This window comes from Dichomitus squalens (assembly GCF_000275845.1).
Source record: "Dichomitus squalens LYAD-421 SS1 unplaced genomic scaffold DICSQscaffold_3, whole genome shotgun sequence".
NCBI lineage: Eukaryota > Fungi > Basidiomycota > Agaricomycetes > Polyporales > Polyporaceae > Dichomitus > Dichomitus squalens.
Window position 1 is genome coordinate 1,626,224 of NW_006766885.1, and position 19,584 is coordinate 1,645,807.

Sequence of the window (19,584 nt, forward strand, 5' to 3'; positions counted from 1 at the left end):
TTACCGAGCCTTTTTTGGCATAGGTTCTACACCCGGGCCCACCGCTTTATGGATGCCTATCGTCGCGGTCTCAATGGGAAGCAGGCGGCGTGGGCAGCCAAGAAGTATCACAGCCACCGTGTCCTCCCGAACGACATTCTTGAGGAGCTTGACCGGGAAGGCATTGCTTCGGAGGACTAACACCTCACTTTTCCATGCGTGTTCGTATGAATACCCATCTTTATTCACTCACTTATTGTCTATACTATCCCCCTCTATATTCGTCCTTATACCTCCCTCCCATCTGCTGTCGACTCGTCGGTACAACATTTCTATGGACTTGTCGACTTAACTCATCGCCTTAACTAGTTTGACGCCTTACTCACGTGCTTCGTAACGCTGTGACATAGTAGCAGGTTGTGCGGGCGGTCAATCTTAGGTGTTACCCTTCTGTGTCCGTGTAGTACAGAGCCATGCGTTCTGATTCTGTCATAAGCTTCTGAGATTGTGTCGTTGGCATAAATAGCTTCGGTGACAAAAGGTTATGCGGCGGCGCAGGCCTTCAGTCAAGGGGATTTCGAATACTCATTTGCCCCGGTTCCGCTTGCTTGTGATATGCGCGAGATGCGTGAAATGTGAGTACCAGTAGTCTCCCCTTCTGGTCGGAAGCCATGGTACCAGCCTGGCGCCGACTATGAGTCGTCACCCCCTCAAGCTTATCGCGTGCAGACCTGCATGACAGGTCGGGTCGTTAGGCTCGATTACCTAAAGTATTGAACTGGAGTCCTCTCCATCCTCGCTCGCCGGGAGGAGAGTCTACTGCTCAGGCTCAGCCTGTCGCAGATCGATCCCGGTCAAAACGCCGTAGTGGTCGCTCGCCCATCGACCGTCTGCTGTTTTCAGGCCCTTCCCGATCACCTTCACACGCTCAACGACGAGCCCAGGAGAGCGAGTGTAAAATACGCGGTCCATCCTCTTGGGGGCCCAATGCCCTGACCGAGGTTAAACCCCCACGTGAGCGAGTCGGGCCCATCCGTGCCCGCTCACGTAGCCCAGCGGCGACTTGTATGTCTTGGTCCGCAGGACCGACCATGTTCTTGTCGCCTCCCAAGACCCCAGCGTGCACTCCTCAGTCGCGCAGTTGGACCGGGCGAAAACGCCCCTCGTCCGAGAGTGACTCCAGGTGAGTGTTCGCAATGCGGACGACATGTTTAGAGAAGTCTGGATCATCGTCTGGCTGCGGCGACACGTCGAAGAACACCGCAGTGCGGCCCATGGCAGTCTTCAGGAACTGCAGCATCTGAGCGTTGTCGACCTGAAGCTGGCGCAAGAACAAGCGTGGCGATGCCGTACAGGGGCGGCCAGGGCCAGCTCTTCGTGTCAGGGGGAGTGATGGCGAAATGCTTTCGCACCCAGCTGTGCTCGAGGACACTAGCGAAGCTGAACTGATTTAGTTCCTGTAGCAGGATGACGGTCGACTGCAGCTCGTTCACGAGCACGTGACGTCTCTGAGTTGGTCGAGTTACGAGTATGCAAGACACTCGACCGGCGGCGGTGACTTGCCCTTGAAGTCGACGTTCCATGTCGCGATGTCGATGTGTGTATTACTCCGTCGTCCAACGTGATGCCTCGTGGGACCAAATGTGTAATGGGAGGGTTCGCAAGATGCCGCATTAATGCACGCCGGAAGTCTTTGTTGGATCGGTGTGTTCGCCCGAGTCGGAGCAGCAGGAATAGGAGCGTGATGGAAAGACACTGAGAGAACGAGCATGGCTTGACGCGTGCGAGAGACCAGTTGAAGAACCCGCCAGGGACAAACTAGCCTATACAGCTGACGAGTCAGAACGCGGGCGAGCGAAGGAGTGAAGGCGATTGACTACGTTATTGTTCTGGTAAGCTGTAGTCATATCTGGTTGTTCAGGACCTTGTTCAGCACGAGAACCGACCACAACGATAGATGTCGCTGGCGCAAAGGTGTCTGGAGTATGCACAGGACTACCACGAGGGGTGGAAAGTGAGCAGATCGACAAATGCGTCATGATGTCGAATGATCTAGTTTCATTCACAACTTCGAATTGCAGTGAATTTGGGTCAAATAGAGTATTGAGGGCGTCAGGTCAGTGCCACGACACTCACGCGGGAGTCGAGGACATGCAGTGGACGCGAGGCTGTAGCCAGACATGCCATGAGACCAAACACGGATGAGCCACGTGCACTCACTCAGGGAAGCGAGACCTCACTTCCATTTCTTCCTGAGTCCCGATATTTGGCAATGTCCGCTGTCTGTCCACCGCGACCTGAAAACACAACGTTCCATGAGGTTCAGGTCCCCAAACAGCGCCCATGCAACATTGACCTATTCTGATCACGTACTCTTAGTACTCGCAGGCATCAACACATCCGGGTGCGCTATATCATCACAACCTCCTGATTCCTCAGAATCGCGAGCGCCGAGAATGCCACTCACGGTTGGTGGTGAAGATGCAAACCATCGTGATGTCGATGCGCGCTAACATCGCGCCACTCGCAAGCCTGTCTCATGTTCCCCAGCCAGTGAATTGAACTCAACCTCCCATTCTCCAAGAAGGAACACAACGGCACTTTTGGGGCATGCGACCATCATACTCGTCCTATCTTGTAGGTTTGGAAATTGACATGACGAAATACTCCCGTCAAGCTCGGTCGCGGTCACTAAGCCGTAGAGAATCCCATCATGATAGTCGCATGCTACACGTCGCGCTTTCCCAAGCACCGAACACCGACATATGTGCTGACTTAGGTCACACGCCGAGCCTCGGAAGACCTCGGGCCCCCCTGCCATGGGAAATTGCGTTGAAATAAGGCCACCATCAGATGCACAACGACGTGCATGAGCAACCGGTAGGAAGGATATAAAGACCCCGCTTCTCAAGGGGAGCAGGACAGCAAGTCTCGAGCTGCAACAGCCTGCAACGGTCGCCCTAAAGATGCTCTCGACTAGGCTCGCATTCTTGTTCTTCGTTTTCACCGCGCTTGCGAACGTGGTCATCGCCACGGAGCGCATCGCTGTGAAGCGGGATGACAACTTGCCAGCCCGTGTCCCGTACGTCTTCCCTCCTCCCGGGACGGATGCGGTAGGTCGAATCAGCTCCGCCAAGGATGCGAGTGCACTGACGCCTGATAACAGGTCGCAGATGCTATCCGCCAGAGGCGCGTCAATGGAACGCTGTTGGATCTAGACGGAGTCTTGTAGGTCCTCTCGGGAGCAGATGCACGGGCTGTCGGCTGAAGGGTCTCGTAGACTCCAAGATGAGGGCGTCGCATCCAGCTGGAATGACTTCTTCGGTGTCATCCGCGACAACAATTCCCTTCCGGCAACAATGCGGGAGCTTTTCGTGCGTACCTTTCTTCACCCATTCTGGAGGGAATGGGCATCGACATGCGCGTAAATGATAGATCCTGCGCACAGGAGTCCTGAACAATGCAGCTTACGTTTGGTATGCCTACTTTCCCGACCTCGAGGGAAGAGATTCCTTGTTCCTGACCTCGCTGATGATCTCCGGGCTGACAGGCTTCAACACGAACCGGTCGGCGCGAGCGTCGGCCTGACCCTCATCCAGCTGCGCGAGATCCGGCTCACGCCCGCCTTTGCCTCGGCGCACACTCCGAATACCTCACTCACACCTGAGCTGAACGCAGCGATGGTCTTCGCCGACTTCATGACAAAGTCGGTGCAAGTGCCCCAGACGGTATTCAACAGCCTGCACAAGTTCCTGAACGATAAGCAGATGGTTGACGCCGTCGCGACGGTGGGTGGGTACAACTTTGTCAGTCGGTTTGTCGTGGCACTCGATGTGGACAGCAAGGTGGGCGTGCCGGTGCCAATTCCGACGTCGCTGTGAAGCCCCGCTTCGGTCCCGAGTCCGCAGCGCGATCGGCAGATGTACGTCTGTGCTTATAGTCGTTTCCGTATCCCTGTTCCTGTGTAAAATGTATATCTGCAGTCCAGATGAGACCTACCATCAAGCACGAATCCTATGGCGCGTGGGTGTTGTGGGGCCATGTGTGACATCCGCCGAGCCTCGCGCGAGCGTACACACCGCCTATGGGACATGGGTTGGGAGCGCCAAGCCATAGAATAGAAGGCGGCTAATTATGATAAGCATCGGTGTATCCATAACATAGCGTGCACATGAGATGCACACTCCCGTGGGCGCGGAACCCGTCCCAGCAGCATCCGGGGCACCACTCTACAGCACGACAGCGGGATTCACGACCGGTTTCTTCTCTTTTGTGGGCCCGTTGTGCGCGCCTCCTGAACTAATGAAGGACTCCAGCTTGGGCGAGACCTCGTAACCGCACTCCTTCAGCTCTTCGAGCGCAACCTTGTACCGCGTGTCGCCGACAGAGACGAGCTTGCGGATGATAGCCTCGTAGACCGCGAGAGGGGGGACCATCCGGAGCGCCTTCATCTCCTCCAGGTAGAAGAACGCGTCCTCGTACGTCGTTTGCGTCAGGCACAGCAGCACCATGTGCTTGTACGTCGTCACGTCTGCCTTGACCCCCATGTTCTTCAAGTCCGACAGAAGCCGGTCCCCAAGTTGGCGATGGCGCGCGTAGATGCAGCCCTCAAGAAGCAGGTTGAACGTGTCGATGTTGGGCTTCACTCCCACTTGCGCCGCGGCCTTGTAGGTGCCGACAGCGCGCTGGAGGTCCTTGAGTGCAACGGCGGCCTGGATGACGACGTTGAGTGCAACAGGGTCGACCACCTCGCCATTTTCGCGGATCTCCTCGAGCTTGCCCCACGCTTCGTCGACCGTGTCGGTGTCTTTGGAGATGAGTGCGAGGATGGGCGACGCGGTATCGAGCGTGGGCGTCATGCCGTTCTTGCGCATGAAGTCGAGGAGTATTAACGCCTCCCTGATCTCGCTGCGAGCGCACATCGCCTCGACGACAGGCGCGAAGTGGTGCTCGGCCCAGACGACGTTCAGCTTCTTCAGCGCGCCGATCGCCTCCAGAGCGAGAGAGGTGTGGCCGTGCCGCGCCGCAGTATGAAGCACCTGGAGACAGCAGCCTTCGTCGGGGACTATGTCTAGGTCGAGGACGACCTTCCGCCATGTGCGGAGCGTGCCTTCTGACTGGAATCTTGAGTGAGCAAGGAAAAGCAAGAGAAAGGACTAGGACATACGTAGAGCGATTCAGCGCAGCTGACGAGCAAGTCTACCCAAACCTCGGGCTCTAGTCGCCGCACGGATGTCGACTCGTACGAGTCAGCGAGATCCAGCGCAAGCTGAGGGAAGCCAAGGTCAGCAGCACACGTGATCACAGCGGTAGCCGTCTTCAATGTGGGGGAAAGCCCGGCGGGTCCGAGTTTCGCGAGGAATTGCAGGGCGAGTTCTAGTCGTTGGTTCTCCGCGAGGCGAGTAATGATACTTTCGTATGTAAACTCGTTCGGCAGGACACTCCACTCCTCCATCATCTTGATCACATCGAATATGGCACTTTGCTCATGAGGTCTTAATGTCTATAAGAGAGCAATATGCATGTCAGATGCACAAGTCCATCATTGCTCTTGACGTTCGGGAGCAGCCATGCATGGACGCTTGCCACGACAGTTTTGTCAATAAAAGTCACGCACCTCCATGAGATAGTGGAAAGATTGTCTGTCAGGGTGTATGCCCATAGCGACCATATCCTCGAAGATGCCCCTCGCCTCCGCGTACAACCGCTCCTGGGCACAAGCCTGCAGCAGGCAGTTGTACGTCGACCTGTCTGGCTGGACGCCCTCCGCCTTCATGCGTCGCGCAATAGTGAAAACGACGTGCGTCTTCCCGCGATCGAGTTGCGAGGCGAGCATCATGTTGAAGCGGGCGAGCGGGGTGTTGGTAGGGCTGCGGAAGTTAGTGTCCGCGCCCACAGCGAATCGGCGGTGCGGGCTCTCGTAGGACGGTCCAAGATCAGTTGATGTCAGATAGGGAGCGGTGCCAGCATGTCTTCGCCATTCGTGTAGACCTATAACGTGTCGGACGGACGTGAGTGATGCGCCAGGTGTACGAGACCTGCGGTGACCGACATACGTTGGGTGGACGAAGCCGCGACGACAGGAGCATTCGCTACCTCCGCCGCTGCCTGTAAAAGTTTTCGCTGGGCCCTCTTGAGAACATGGCGAGAAGACGACGCAAGCATCGAGCTCGTCGGAGACAGCAGCGAGCAATGGACACAATTTCTGGCCGCCCGCTCCGAGTGGACCAGCAAGCGTGGGAACGTGTACCACGTGGCCTGCCGAGGCGGGAACGGACCATGGTGGCGGAGGCTTGTTCGAAACCACCGCGACACCCTCAGTCCTCTCCCTGCTCACTGAGCAGTACCCCCCTATATCTCTTGGATACCTATGGTATGCTCCCCTACGACGCGCTAGAAGGCTATACTGACGAACTCCATGCAGTTTTATTCAGAAGCTATCCTATCTCGCCGCGGGCCCCTGGCCAAGGTGTGGCTCGCGGCTCACATGGAGCGGAAGCTCTCCAAGACCCAGACTTTGCAAACGGACATTGAACAGTCAGTTGGTGAGTGGTCCATGCGCCCTCAATCCAGTGCCTAGTACTTGACGCGTCCAAAACGCGCTTCCAGACGCGATCATGCACCAGGAGATCGAGGTTATGGCTCTCCGGCTCAGTGGTCAGCTCCTCCTGGGTGTTGTGCGCATCTACAGCCGGAAGGCGAAGTATCTGCTAGATGACTGTAATGAGGCGTTGCTGAAGATCAAAATGGTGCGTGCATCTCTCCTCTCAACTTCAGTACAGGGGACATATCGCCACCACAGGCCTTCCGCCCAGGCATCGTCGACATGACAGAGGACCAGCTCGCCGTCAACCAAAACGCCATCACCCTCCAGAGCAACAACCTCGACCTCGACGCCCTCCTCCCCGATCTCGACTGGGACACCGCCGATTTCGAGACCCGGAACGTCCAACCCGGCGGTCAGCACATCGCGCGCGCGGCCGACATCACGCTCGGCAACGCGGACCTCCAGTTCGACTTCGACGACGCCGAGTACGGCTTCGACCTCGGGCCGTCCGACGGGATCGGCTCGCAGGACTACGACATCGACCTGAACCTCGACTTCGGCGACGGCCCAGCCGCACCCGCCGCGCGCACGCCGTCGCGCATGTCTGAGGACGACGACATGAGCGTCGAGATGCCCCGAGAGCGCGCGGAGCCGCGCCCGTACCGCGAGTCAATCGGCTCGCATGTGCTCGGTCCGCAGGGCGTGGACGACCTGGACCTGCTGTCGGTCAGGAGTAGGGCGCAGTCGGAGAACCCGTTCGCGGCGGACATCGATATGGGCTTTGGGCCTGACGATGCGGGTATGGACGTTGATCTAGGCATCTCGTTCGAAGACGAGCCCTTGCCTTTGCCTGATGCGCCGTTGAGCGAGCACGCGCCCACGCCGCGCCTCACTCCCTCGCGCGCATGTGAGTATTGTCCGGTTCGAACGCTTGGGTAAAGCTGACGTCCAAGCAGCGTCTCCCCTCACTGAACCGCCACAAACCCCTCCCCCTGACGTCGAGCTCACGCCGAAGGTCGTCCCAGAGGAGGGCGCGAAGAAGCAGCGCAAGGAGAAGAAACAGATCATCGACTCAGTCACTGAGCTCGCCGACGGCCCCGGGGCCCGCGTCGGTCGCGGACGCAATGCTGGGCTGGGAGCGCCAGTGGACGTGAGCGGCATCGTGACCGAACACGCCACCCTTCCCCGTTCCTCCCTCGTCATGCGGCTCCTCGAAATCCGTGACGACCCCCTCGCGCACTTCCTCCCGACCAAGACGACTCCGCACGGCACGTTCTTCTTCGCGGCCCCGCCAGGACTCGTGCCCGAGCTCGCGGACATGTTCATGCGCCCGATCACGAACCTCAGCGCGGCGAAGCGGCGGGGCGCCTCCCCGGAGAAGCCCCCAAGCAAGAAGCGGCGCGTCGACGGGAGCGTGGTGGACGACGACGAGATCGAGCAGGCGCGGCGCGAGAGCCGCGCGCCCAGTGTCGCCCTCGGCAGCGACGTGTACGGCCGCGCGAGCATCGGGCCCGGGGCGGACTTCACGTTCGACACGGGGGCAGGCATCGAGGACTTCCAGATGGACGTGCCGGACTTTGCGGGGGCCGAGGAGCTGCAACGGGAGCGGAGCAGGTCGCTCGCGCCGTCGGAGCTCACGCGGCTGTCGGAGGCGCCGCCAGATCCGCTCCTGGAGGAGGGCGAGGAGAGCCACGCGGACGCGACGTGCCCGATCGCGCTGTTCGACGACCGGACGGTGGCGAGCCAGAGCCAGAGCCAGAGCCAGAGCCAGAGCCAGAGCCAGGGTCAGAGTCAGGGGACGAGCGAGCCGAGCGACGACGGGAAGGGGTACAGCAAGAACACGGTGAAGGCGCTTGCGGTCATCCGGAGGGAGCTGGAGCCGATTGCGGAGGAGCGGGAGGAGGAGAGGTACATGAGCTTCAACCACATGGCGCAGAAGGTGCGTAGCGTGTCGGTGAGGATGACGTTTGCTGATGATCGTGTGCTTTGCCGGTGGTATTGCGATGTATATCTAGGCGTCTCGTCGGGCAGCTGCGACGTTCTTCTTCGAGCTGCTCGTGCTCGGGACACGGGACTGCGTGAAGCTGAGCCAGGCAGAGCCGTTTGCGAACATCGAGGTCCGTGCCAAGGACAAGCTGTGGGAGCGGCAGCGTCACGGGTCGACGGCGCCCTCGTCCGCGAACGGGATCCCTCGCATGTCGCAGGCGTCGTCTGCCGCCGGTGCTGGCCCCTCGCGGCGGCAGGGCTCTGCGGCGCCATCGATTGCATCTGCGTTCGGCCTCTGAGGATGGTTGGTTCTCCTTTGCAGTTAGAGTTATGTCTCATCTAAGTTCACGATTGTGTCATGCTTGAATGATCCCGCTTGGCTGTGCCTGTGATACGTCATTCGTCCCTGCATCCTAGCTATTCGTGTTGTTGTCCGCTGTGTGTAAGTGCGTACATTATTGATTATCGTCTGCACTCTTCTTGAAGCTCGTCCCGGTAGAGACAATCTATGATGTTTCACAAGCTACACCTTGTTACGTGAATCATTAAGCTCTGCTCCACTGACGGGCTACGTACAAGGCCGAGACTCGTGGACGCCAGCGACAAGATGCACTTTGTTTGGAAGGCCGAGTAACGCGTCGGGTAAGGCGCCCCCACCGTGCGTGCATGACGTCTGCACGATGTCCCTCTTGTTGTGGGCTACTGTACGCCCGACGTCAGAGTCGCACACTATGACGCCTCTCCTCTCCACCTCTCCCTGCGTCATCCGGGCCATCCTTGCGACGCGCAGTTGACCGCATACCTCCAGTCGTGGTTGTGGCAGCACCCCACTGGGCTCGGCGGTGTCACCCATGGTCCAGCCGTGAGCTCGGTGCGGGACATCGGGGGCGTATATAAGGTGGGTAGAGTTGGGCGAGGGAGAGCACCAAGCACTCGCTCTTCTACTCCCAACGCACTCACACCACCCGCCTCGTTATAGACACCCCACCCACACCATCACTCACCATGTCCGACACTGGCAGGCAGTCTCTCACCGACAAGGCCGGCGCCGCTCTGAAGGTGCGTTCCGTGCTCTTCGGGGAGCCCAGTGACAAGGGACGGACACGCGTGCTGACGGGACGCGGCCATCTCGCAGCCCGACTCCGAGAAATCGACGACCGAGCACTTCGGCGACAAGCTCAAGGGCAAGTCCGACTCTGCCGCGTCCTCGGTCCAGCCCGAGAGCCAGAAGTCCACCTCGCAGTCGATCGGCGACAAGTTCAGCTCGAACTCTAACGAGAATGAGGTACGTTCGCCCCGCCACCTACGCATATAGGGACATTCAGGATGTTGACCTTGTGCTTTTACAGCCCTCGTTGACCCAGAAGGCCAAGAACGCCGTCGGCCTCGGGGGGAACAACGTGTAGACGATCGGGACGTTGCAACCCACACGAATATGATTGTATTATAGTGCATGCGTATATTGGACGAAGCTTGACGGTAGTATCACTGGCCCATGTACGAAGTCGGATACCACATTTCCCCAGGGAGTGAATACGAGAATGTATGTACACGACGATACGTTCATTCGTTGAATATTAGTAAGCAGTGATTATGATCGCCCAGCATCAGCTAGGAAACTTCGTTGAGCCCGTCGTACCTCGACTGATGAGCACGTTAATCGTGAGACGAAATCTGTATCGTGGGGCCTTCCGGGCAGCCGTGACAATGAGTGGAGTGGCTGAATAGCCAGCCGTGCCCTCCGGGCGCGTGCCTTGTTCTTGCAAGTTAAGCTGGTCCAGTACTTGTGTCAAGACCGCTTCCAAACCAGCGCATATATCCATACGCATCCGCCCCATCCCGCAGTTGGCCCATCGGCGCTGATAACCACAAAAACCATGGAACACAGCTGACAGTTGTCCAGAAAATAGGAGATCCTATTGATTGGCTGCGGCAAAGACATATACAGAGGCTGCAACAGTCCACGATATTTTCAGAGGCAAGAGGCAAATGCAATATGAAGGGTCTACATAGCTAACATGTCCACTAGAACAGGTAAGAATCTGAGAGCGGTATGGTAGATTGCCCGAATGGCGACTGATCAGTACATACATGGCCTCGGGAGTCCTCTGTCCACGTCTCCTGCCGGCATTATCCCCGCGTTGTCCCCTCACCCTTCTTTGCCTCCTTCGAGCTTGGGTCGCCTGACAGTTTCCTGCCTCCCACCCTCCTACTCTTCTCCGCCGCTACCCCCCCCCCTTCTCCCTGGGGCCTGCGCATACCCGTATTCCGGACCGGGATAATAGTCTTGGAGGTGATGGACGAGAACTGACCCGTCCCCTACGCCGGCGATGAGCCGCCGTCCGTCCGTCGTGAACTTGACTCGCTCCACTGATGAATCATGTTCGAAGACGTCTAGACAGTCACCGTCGCTGGTCCTCCACAGCCGCACGGTGCGGTCGAAAGACCCCGACGCAACGTATCTCCCATCGGGCGAGAAGCATGCGCTTTTGATCATGCCAGTGTGTGTCCGAGGAGAGTCAGCCTGGGAGGAGGGTCGTCTCCGGTCGCCGTAGACAAATCCCAGAGCTGTATCACATCACCCGCCTCGAAGGCGAACGTGACCATGAGCAGGTCCGCAAAAGGGGAGAATTTCGCAATAGGGGGATTGAGCCACCGGCCAGTGGAGTCTGGGCGCGAGGTCGGCCGGACCGCGAGAGTCCGCTCCTTGATAAATACATACCAAACAGCCACGACGACATACAAGTCCCATGGTACCACCCCGACCGTCAGGAGCGCCGGCCCATTGAGTCGAACCGGACGGACATCACGTCAACGCGGGATTCTGGCAGAACTCCGTGTAGAGTTCCCCATCTTGTATTCCACACCCAACATCCCTTGTAGAGGGTGCCGAAACGTGGTGTTGCGACAAGCCACTCGCCGCCTAGATAGGGAGTGGGAGAGAACACAATCTGTCGGACGTCAACACTGCAATCTAGGGAAAAGTCGAAGGGTATCCCTTCGAGAAGCCGATGACCGGTGCTCGCGCCCACTGTATCCAAGTCGGAACCAGAATATCCTGTCACCAGGAAGTCGCCGGGAAGAGACTAGGCGCATTGTGTCGGGTCAACCCCATGGCTAGCCACCAGCTGATGGCGTCCGTTGCCCACGTCCCACACTCTGCTGCCATCACCACCGGAGGACAACAAGCGTGGACGCAAAGGAGAGAACTCGAGAAGCGTGATATTGGTTTTATGGGCCAGCCATTGATGAACAACGTGGCCGGCAGTAGCGTCCCAAAGGATGATGGTGCCGTCTTCGGAGCCACTTGCGAACCACTTTCCATCCCGAGAGATGGACAGGGTACAAACGGGAAGGTCGTGACCGACTTTGTCCACTGTTGAAATTCAGTATCATAGATGAGTCGTAGTAACTGTATATGATGTGCAACTTACCCTGTGTCAGACAATGCACCACGAAGGTACAGCGAGACGTCCGCATCAGCTTTGGAAAGTGTTCCCGCAAGACTGTCTCCCACAGTGTCCGTCTATGCAATTTGAGGGGCTCCTGATCTTCGAGTTGGAACGTCAGGCTTCGAACAGAGAGGGGAAGGTTCAGAAGGATTTGCTCTAGTCGTCCGCACAGCTCGGCAGATCGGTCGCTCTTCAGCAACTGACAGAACCAACCGATATACTTTTCAAGGTGGAATACGATGTTGACGGCTTGCAGGGAGCTGAAAAGCTTCAGGTTGTCACTTCGGAAGAACTGGACGGCGGAGGAGAGGCCTGAGAGCGCGTGGTCGCTGATATCTTTGTTCGCCAAAGGTGCCTTCCTGATGCGTATGTGCACTGTGAGAGAAGACAAACTACCAAGCGGCGGCACCCGGCATAGACATGTGTCTTGAGCTGTGAGGAGGCTGGTCAGAATATGCACCCACATATCGTTGCTGTAGATAGGCTTGTGATGGCCGGTAAGAATCACTCACCAGTGATTTCATCGCCTTGAACACCGTTTTCTTGGAGGGGTATCCACCATCCTGCTCTGATCTCCAGTTCGCGTAGTGTAGTTCGAGTCCACTGTAGAAGCGCTTTCGCAACGATCTCGTCCACGCCCTCAACGAACTGTGATATGCATAGATTAGGGAGAATGATCATTGTCATGAGCTATATAAGATATCTATGCGTACCACAAGTCCAGTCAATTGCAAGGTCCTCGAAGAGTCCTTCCTCGCTTGATCTGGAGCTGGATCTGGATCCTTTGCCCGAACTGAGACTCCGCTACAGCTGAGTTGTCGGAGACCAGGGAACGATAGTAGAAGCCGGGAAAAGGCTGCACAACCCGTGAAATACACGTTATCTATAGACAACGTGCATACACTTGCGCTGAGATACCGGCAGTTGAGCAATGTGGAGGTGTGGAATGCAACCCATCGCCGTTGACCGTAGGCATTCCCGTCAGCGAATTTCCACCGCGTCAGGTTCGGAAGGGTGAGCAGATTGGTAGGGACGACTTCAAGTAGAGGTCGAGTGCCGCCTAGCAGTGATATTGTCACTCATCGAACCAGGGAGGGGATATCAGGATTTGCGTTGAGAAGATTGAGGACGGAGTTGAGCTGCCCTTGGCCTACAATGCGGATTTTGCTTAAAATATGGTAGCGACTACGAGGTGCGAGATCGCGACATGTAAGGGAGAAGTTGTGGAGGGTGGAGACGTCGTCCCAGAGGTTGTCAATGACACGCTCGACAACCTCAGTCGGGATCACAGGGCCCATGGTAGGTAGCTCAGCAATGGTGAAGCAGGAGGTGGTTGCAGCGGCTTCGGGCCAAATGAAGTGCCGGGGAGGATACAAGCTTTCAGCTTAGAGTTCAAGGAGGCATAGCATCCAACCACATTTGAGGATCCCGTGTGACCCGAGGCTATGCGCGAGTATGGATGCCATGAGATGAGCTGTGCATCGATGTCCGACTGTACGGAATAGCCTCGAAGTTATCAGACGCAGCATTGCTGGCGTTACACATAAGCCCACATAGAACGACATCGACACTCAAAGCTTGAATCTCCAACATAGTTGAGGGAGCCAATGCTACGTAGATATTTGACTTAGGGCAGGACTCACACAAAAACCAGCCGAGGACTTACAGTGTGACTAAGTGAGACAGGCGTCCAAAGGTTTTGGTGAGGAGGACGATGTTGCAGATATGGGTACATGTCTCAGTGAAGAACGAGTTCAGGTCTTCATAGCTTGGAGTCGGCTATGGCCGGGAGTATACTACCGGGCGCTCCGGTGTACGATCCCGCCGCCGCTTCCGTCAACGACGAGGAACAAGAGTGACTCTGACCAGGACGCTGACTTCACCGCCTCGACTCGCTGCGCTCAACAAACCAACGTCGCGGAGGGGTTCAGTCCACATATTAGTCCCCTGTGATACTGAGCTTGCCCTCTGTTGCATACCATCGCTATATGTCTCCTGCCGATATGGACTCTGCTCCTCAAGCCACACCTGCTAGTCCTGCCCCCGCCCCTGAGAGGGACAGCGGTCCAATACCCATGTCTTTCCCAGCTATATTGCGCAACCCTGGTATCTCGGATCGCTTTGCGCACTTGCGCGTGCCTCCCCGTGCCGCCCCGTCCCCTTCAGTCTCAGGGAAGCGGAACAGACGGGACGATAAGGAGGGCAAGCGGTGGGTCCGGCGCAAGGAAAATGGTACGTCTCCCCAGCTGTTCGTCGTCTGCGCTCATGAGGTAGAGCCGAGCATGCACTCGCCCGTCGCCCGTTCCCAGCGCGGTTTGTGGGCAACGTTCACATCGTCGCGCCGGCCAAGAAGGACTTCAGTGTCCCCATCCCCAGCAGTCAGCCTACCTTTCCTGAACCGCTACCTAACTTCTTGTCGCGCAACAACCCTATCCCTGCAGCCGTACCGACCGTGCGCGAGCCCGCTTCTGCCAATGCTGGACGCTTCTCGTTGAGCCTCAAGGGCACGCGGCGCCAACTTCGCAACTCGGGGCCGCGCATCGAGCTGCTCGTGAAGGAGCTCGAGGACGTGATCCTCGACTGGCTCTCAACAGGAGGCATCGTTCTCTCCCCTGATGCATCCGCGCCCCTTGACTTGCCGGGGAAACCCATAGGCTCAACCGACGCAGTCTGGGAGGTATCCAGGACGCCCCTACAGCTCGTCTGGAACGTTGAGGACAACGCTTTCACTCGCTATGTCGTGCACTGCTGTGCGCGCTATCACGAGGTGGTCAGCTTTAGTACGTCGCTCCACATGTGCTCGTCTCGGTGCCCCCTCTTACCTTATTGTCCAGGCAAAGACACCTCCGGCCAACGCCTCACCTATCTCCTCCGCCCGAACGTCACCCGGCCTACACGCTACGCAGCGCCTACACTCGACACCCCGCCCGTGACGGACCTCTCCGAGCTCTCCGCGACCGACTTGGACACCGAGTCTGAGATCGTCTCCGACCGCGGCGACCTCTCCGATGCCGAAGGCCCCTCAGCCCCTGCACCCTCCCACGCTCTCTCAGCGATCGTGGAAGGCTCAGACGCCTCCGCCCCGGCGTCGCCTAGGCTCGTCCCCGTGCCGTCCGCGTACGCCGTGCGTGCCGCCCCTATCTCGATGAGCGCACTCGACTCGGACGGATGGTCTGTCGTCGGGGAGTCGGACGCGGAGGCCGAGGGGGACATGTCCGCGCCTGAGCCGGAGGGCGACCTCGTCGGAAGCGTCGCGTCGCTGTCCGTGAGCGACGCCGAAGGCGGAATCGACTTGGAGCGGACGCCGCTCGCGGACAGGCGAAGGCAGGGCCCGGATGTGCTCAGGTCGAGGCTGCTGGAGAGGCAGCGGAGGTCTGCGAGCTCGCCGTCGAGGTCCCCCGCGAGAAGGGCGCCGCCGAGGGCGAAGCAGCGAATGAATCCTGCTGTCCGACTACAACTTACAGGCAGACGGTCGTTTTATGATTACCTATTCGCTTGAGCGTCGGATTCTTGGTTTGTCTCGTAATCTGCCCCTTCCGGTTCAGATGTTATTCTAGTCTCCATCGCATCCCGAGAATCCGGAGAGTTGGATGTGTATACGCATAGTTATAGGTATATGTACAAGAGACTGATTGGTGGTGTACGATATACAAGTCCGTGAGATGATCTTAAGAGAGGCATATGAGAAATAAGTCAATACATGTATATCTATACATAGAAGACTCCTTGTTGCTCCAAGGGTTTCATCCCGTGAAGACACGGGCGGTGAGGTACATCAATGAGCCCGTGAATCGCTACAACAGTCAGCATAAATGTCAACAAGCATGGAGAGGTACAAGAGCGAAGCTGGCTTACGACGATACTCGTGATGGCAACGAAGGCCAAGATGAAGGTCATATACGCCTTCGTCCGGCTGAAGGTATTGTTGACCGAGAATGTGTCGACGGCGTCCCCGCCACCAAGAATCGCGACGAGAAGCAAGCCCTTTCACCGAGCGTCAATAGAATCGCACGAGAAGCAATCGGGTCGGACGACACACATTCGACAGAACCCAAAACAAGAGAACGTTCGTCCGCACGTTAGCGTAGTAGTCCCTAGCGAGCTGCTCCTTCTCCGCGTCGTTCAGCCCGGCGGGCTTGAGGATGGGCTTGCGATTGCGCAGGTTGTCGAGCGCTTCCTCATAGATCATATTTACATCGGTAGCGTCCGTGGGAACCTCGAGATCGACTTGGGAGTTGCTGTTCTGGATGACGGCGCCGAGATCGGTACTGATCTCTGAGTCTTGCTTCGTGCCCCACGAGATCTGGTAGAGTCTACCGTCAGCGAATGTTTCGGGTGCTACGAGTAGCGCTTGTCTTACGTCGTCTAGGTTAGAGAATGCATATCTAGAAAAGCGAGATTACACCAGGTCTGAGTAGAAAAAACAACGGGAGGAACGCACATCTGGAGAATGTTGACATAGGTCGGAGAAAGGAGCATATACGGAAGGAAGCTCGTAAACATGTGCCACGGGTCGATAGCCAGGATGCTCGACAGGGCATACACTACGACGTGAATGAGTTCCTGAAGGCCTTATCTTGGTAGCAAATACGTACTGCCGTAAGTGACGATAATGCTGAACAGCATGAGGCTGTATGACGAGCCTCCCTGGTTGGCAGCCTGAACGGCACACATGACGGCGGCGAAGATGACGTAGATCATGAGAACGGCAAAGGCCAGGGTGCAGATCTTATACTTCCATCGTGAGCTACATCGGCAAGACTTCTCAGCTATATAGGGATTTGGATGAGCTCAAGGGACACGCACGCTTTTGGTTTATTGCCCATCGAGAACAAGAAGACCGAAATGACCAGGGAGGCCATTAAAAACTGGCTCACCGCGTTGAAGTATTTGATGCCAGGCATGCCAAAGGCATCGCTCTCCAAAGACGACGTCAAGATGACCTGTAGGGGGTATGGGTAACCCGCACGACACGCATGCGCGGGGGCGGACTCACGAAGAACAGGTAAAAGTTCCCCTATCACAGATGACAATGCCACTGACTTGAGCACGACCGACTACAGACCTTGATGAGAACGGGAGCACGCACCACAGCGAACCACGCCGCGATCAGGTTGACCACGTTATAAATCGTCTCGAAGACCAACAAGACCTTGCGCACGACGCTATGCCCCGATTGCAAGATTTGGCCAAGATGCGCGATGGCGTATGTGGCAGCGAAGAAGGAGCCGTTGAGCCAGCGACGGCGCTGGCTGATGAACTCCGGAAGCGCTTCTGGGACATCCGTCTCGGCTATCGCGCTCTTGACGTACTTCAATACCCTGTTCAAGAAGTTATGTTAGAAGTGGATCAGCGCAATCACGAATAGAGAATGCATACCAATTAGAGTTCCGCTTCGCCACGAGTTCAAAGCACAGGATACGCTGCGAGGACTGTGTGAGTGAATGCAAGCGTTCATCCGCAGATAGAACCTCACATCTTCGGCAAGATCTGGGTAGCATCGAGCGCTCAGTATCCATCGGGAGAGGGTCAAGCACGGGGCTTACACATATTGGAGGTGAAGATATCTGTGTCGCGACCATGCAGGACCTCGCCCTTGAAGTACGACGCAAGCGGGCCAAGGCCGTACTTGTCATTCTGCAAAGCGATGTACCTGTATGCGGAGAACGCTCCGGGCTGCCAGTCAAGTCAGGAGACACACATGATTGTTGGGGTTGAATATGCCACCCACCAGAACGCTGATATATCCAAACAATGATTCGGTGGGCTTGTCGAGGATGTTCGTGATCTTGTACTCGAAGTTCTGCGCCGCGACTGAAAAATATATTTCAGTAAACCCATTGAGACTTGTCATACACAAGTATGCTCACCAAGAGGGTTGAGTAGCCCAAGCCAATGCTTGCCCTTGTACACCGCAATCTCCCCACACGCCCCCGCAACATTCGAGTTCACGTCGAACGCCTTCCACAAATGATATATGCTCTTGTTCCCCGGACGCGTGCCCACATCGAGCAGTACACATACGTTGGGCTGGAGCATCGGTCCGAACGCGTTGAAGAACCAGCGGTGCGAGTTGATCTTCTTTTGGTTCTTCTCCTTCATGCAGAAGATGATCTGCGTCGGCACGATGCCTTTATCAGGGTACTTGAACTTGAGGTTCTCGTCGAGCCCGAATGTCGTCGTGTACTCGAACAGGTGTGCCGTGACCGGCTTGTTGTTGACCATGTTCTTCATGTGGTCCCCGGGCTGGTATACGCCCAGCAGCGTCAGGCAGTCTAACACGCGCGGGTGCACTTTCTTGCGTCCGTCAGCGACGATGCACACGACCACCTAGTACTGAAGGTGAGTGCAAGTACAGGTGACGTTCAGAGGTTCGTCACCTTCTTCCAGGCATCCTCGCCCCACGTCCGCGAGTTCTTCCGCGAACACAAATGCGCAATGTTTCGCATGACGCCAATCATCGTCCGGCAGAACAGCACCTCGTCCTCCTGCAGTCAAACGAACCGGTCAGCTCCCACACCACGTCAAACCGCACTGTGGATGCACGTACGTTAAACATAGTAATAACAATAAACAGCTCTGTCGTCCTCCTCATCTCATTCTGCCTCAAGAAGAACCCCTTCTTCTCGAACTCGTCCGGGTCGCACGTCACCGCGGTGTACCGCGTCTTAAGCGTCTCCGCGTCGCCCTTGCGCGGCAATACCAGCTTCGGGGGCACGGACAAGTCCAGTACAAGGTTCCCGTTCGTGAGCTGCACCCGCTTCTTCGTCTTGTGCCGCCGCAGGACACGCCCAGTGGGCGCAGGGCCAAAGTGCCGCGTGGGAAGTGGGGTCTCTGGCTCCGTCGTCGTCGAGGCCGAGTGCGCGAGCGACGCTTTCTCAGGGTCGGCAGGCTCAGACATCGCACGCAGGAACGTGCGCGAGTGGCCAAACGCAGATAGGGAGGATTCCTGGGAGTTGGTGGACACGTTGGAGAATGGCCGACGCTGAGGGGACTCGGTTGTCGACGCCTGAGAGAACGGCCGGGCGCGGAGAGGAGACTCGTTTTCGTTGGTGGTTACTTGCGATGCCGCCCTGCGCTGCGGAGATGGGGAGAAGCCCGTGTACTGAACGCTGCCGTTGCTCGTAATGTGATAGTCATCGTCGTCTACGGCAGGGGTGGGGGAGCGCGAGCGTGGTGGTCGGTAGGTCGCCCGAGAGAACGCGCCAGAGGCATAAGCTTCGGTGTCATGCTGGAAATGGTCAATCGACGCATCCGCAGGATACATGACCGTCGCGTGCTGCTCTGGAGGCGGCGCGTAACTATAGCCAGTGACATCGGAGGCAACAGCACTGTAGGCGGAAATCGGACGAGAAGGCCAGGAGCCACGGTCGCCGGCCAAGTAGTACTGCTCGGAGAGGCTAGATTGGGAAGTATTTTGTTGCATGAGGGCAGGAGCTTGATAGAGGGGCGCAGAAGGAACAGGATGATGATATACAGGAGGGTGAGAGTCGGAGAAGGGGTCATCGTCTGGTGCTGTATGCAGACTATCCCAGGTGAGGGGTTCGCCAGAATCGATGGTGGGCAGCTGGGGAAAGGTAGGTCTATGATTATAGGAAGCATAACCGTCGTGCCTGTCTC

General features: G+C 57.2%; 9 protein-coding genes across 9 annotated transcripts; 5 read left to right on the forward strand and 4 right to left on the reverse strand.

The window, feature by feature from the left end:
• Positions 1-24: 24 nt before the first annotated feature.
• Positions 25-180, forward strand: DICSQDRAFT_50755 (uncharacterized protein; the record flags this gene model as incomplete). Its single annotated transcript, XM_007362075.1, has 1 exon — positions 25-180. A coding segment is annotated over one exon (156 nt), but the record flags the coding sequence as incomplete, so codon positions are not given.
• Positions 181-2,945: 2,765 nt separating this feature from the next.
• Positions 2,946-3,860, forward strand: DICSQDRAFT_166519 (4-carboxymuconolactone decarboxylase; the record flags this gene model as incomplete). The annotated part of the gene is made up of 5 exons (XM_007362076.1): positions 2,946-3,092; positions 3,146-3,207; positions 3,260-3,353; positions 3,415-3,455; positions 3,530-3,860. The coding sequence occupies 5 exons, from the start codon at positions 2,946-2,948 to the stop codon at positions 3,858-3,860; spliced, it is 675 nt and encodes a 224-aa protein (XP_007362138.1).
• Positions 3,861-4,208: 348 nt separating this feature from the next.
• On the reverse strand, positions 4,209-6,144 carry DICSQDRAFT_166520 (uncharacterized protein; the record flags this gene model as incomplete). The annotated part of the gene is made up of 4 exons (XM_007362077.1): positions 4,209-5,096; positions 5,147-5,482; positions 5,597-5,970; positions 6,036-6,144. The coding sequence occupies 4 exons, from the start codon at positions 6,142-6,144 to the stop codon at positions 4,209-4,211; spliced, it is 1,707 nt and encodes a 568-aa protein (XP_007362139.1).
• Positions 6,145-6,296: 152 nt separating this feature from the next.
• DICSQDRAFT_178057 (uncharacterized protein) lies at positions 6,297-9,032 on the forward strand. Its single transcript, XM_007362078.1, has 6 exons — positions 6,297-6,352; positions 6,404-6,524; positions 6,589-6,728; positions 6,782-7,433; positions 7,483-8,465; positions 8,542-9,032. The coding sequence occupies exons 1-6, from the start codon at positions 6,350-6,352 to the stop codon at positions 8,809-8,811; spliced, it is 2,169 nt and encodes a 722-aa protein (XP_007362140.1). The 5' UTR covers positions 6,297-6,349; the 3' UTR covers positions 8,812-9,032.
• Positions 9,033-9,517: 485 nt separating this feature from the next.
• DICSQDRAFT_144144 (uncharacterized protein) lies at positions 9,518-9,918 on the forward strand (the record flags this gene model as incomplete). Its single annotated transcript, XM_007362079.1, has 3 exons — positions 9,518-9,571; positions 9,648-9,797; positions 9,862-9,918. The coding sequence occupies 3 exons, from the start codon at positions 9,518-9,520 to the stop codon at positions 9,916-9,918; spliced, it is 261 nt and encodes an 86-aa protein (XP_007362141.1).
• Positions 9,919-11,164: 1,246 nt separating this feature from the next.
• On the reverse strand, positions 11,165-11,880 carry DICSQDRAFT_99407 (WD40 repeat-like protein; the record flags this gene model as incomplete). Its single annotated transcript, XM_007362080.1, has 1 exon — positions 11,165-11,880. A coding segment is annotated over one exon (282 nt), but the record flags the coding sequence as incomplete, so codon positions are not given.
• A 1,163-nt stretch (positions 11,881-13,043) lies between these two features.
• On the reverse strand, positions 13,044-13,262 carry DICSQDRAFT_51708 (uncharacterized protein; the record flags this gene model as incomplete). The annotated part of the gene is made up of 1 exon (XM_007362081.1): positions 13,044-13,262. The coding sequence occupies one exon, from the start codon at positions 13,260-13,262 to the stop codon at positions 13,044-13,046; it is 219 nt and encodes a 72-aa protein (XP_007362143.1).
• Positions 13,263-14,039: 777 nt separating this feature from the next.
• On the forward strand, positions 14,040-15,463 carry DICSQDRAFT_144145 (uncharacterized protein; the record flags this gene model as incomplete). Its single annotated transcript, XM_007362082.1, has 4 exons — positions 14,040-14,196; positions 14,274-14,744; positions 14,799-15,081; positions 15,115-15,463. 4 exons carry the CDS (start codon positions 14,040-14,042, stop codon positions 15,461-15,463), a joined length of 1,260 nt encoding a protein of 419 aa, XP_007362144.1.
• Positions 15,464-15,707: 244 nt separating this feature from the next.
• On the reverse strand, positions 15,708-18,865 carry DICSQDRAFT_51763 (glycosyltransferase family 2 protein; the record flags this gene model as incomplete). Its single annotated transcript, XM_007362083.1, has 16 exons — positions 15,708-15,758; positions 15,820-15,948; positions 16,004-16,267; positions 16,325-16,349; positions 16,406-16,508; positions 16,560-16,711; positions 16,771-16,907; positions 16,961-16,981; positions 17,054-17,285; positions 17,344-17,387; positions 17,441-17,454; positions 17,511-17,640; positions 17,696-17,778; positions 17,835-18,294; positions 18,345-18,452; positions 18,515-18,865. The coding sequence occupies 16 exons, from the start codon at positions 18,863-18,865 to the stop codon at positions 15,708-15,710; spliced, it is 2,304 nt and encodes a 767-aa protein (XP_007362145.1).
• Positions 18,866-19,584: the final 719 nt, after the last annotated feature.

What these genes read in the sequence shown, in the direction of transcription:
- DICSQDRAFT_178057 (XM_007362078.1), top strand. An exon ending in GGACATTGAACAGTCAGTTG is followed by an intron (nt 6,525 to 6,588) that starts GTGAGTGGTCCA and finishes ACGCGCTTCCAG; the next exon opens with ACGCGATCATGCACCAGGAG. An exon ending in CCTCACTCCCTCGCGCGCAT is followed by an intron (nt 7,434 to 7,482) that starts GTGAGTATTGTC and finishes ACGTCCAAGCAG; the next exon opens with CGTCTCCCCTCACTGAACCG.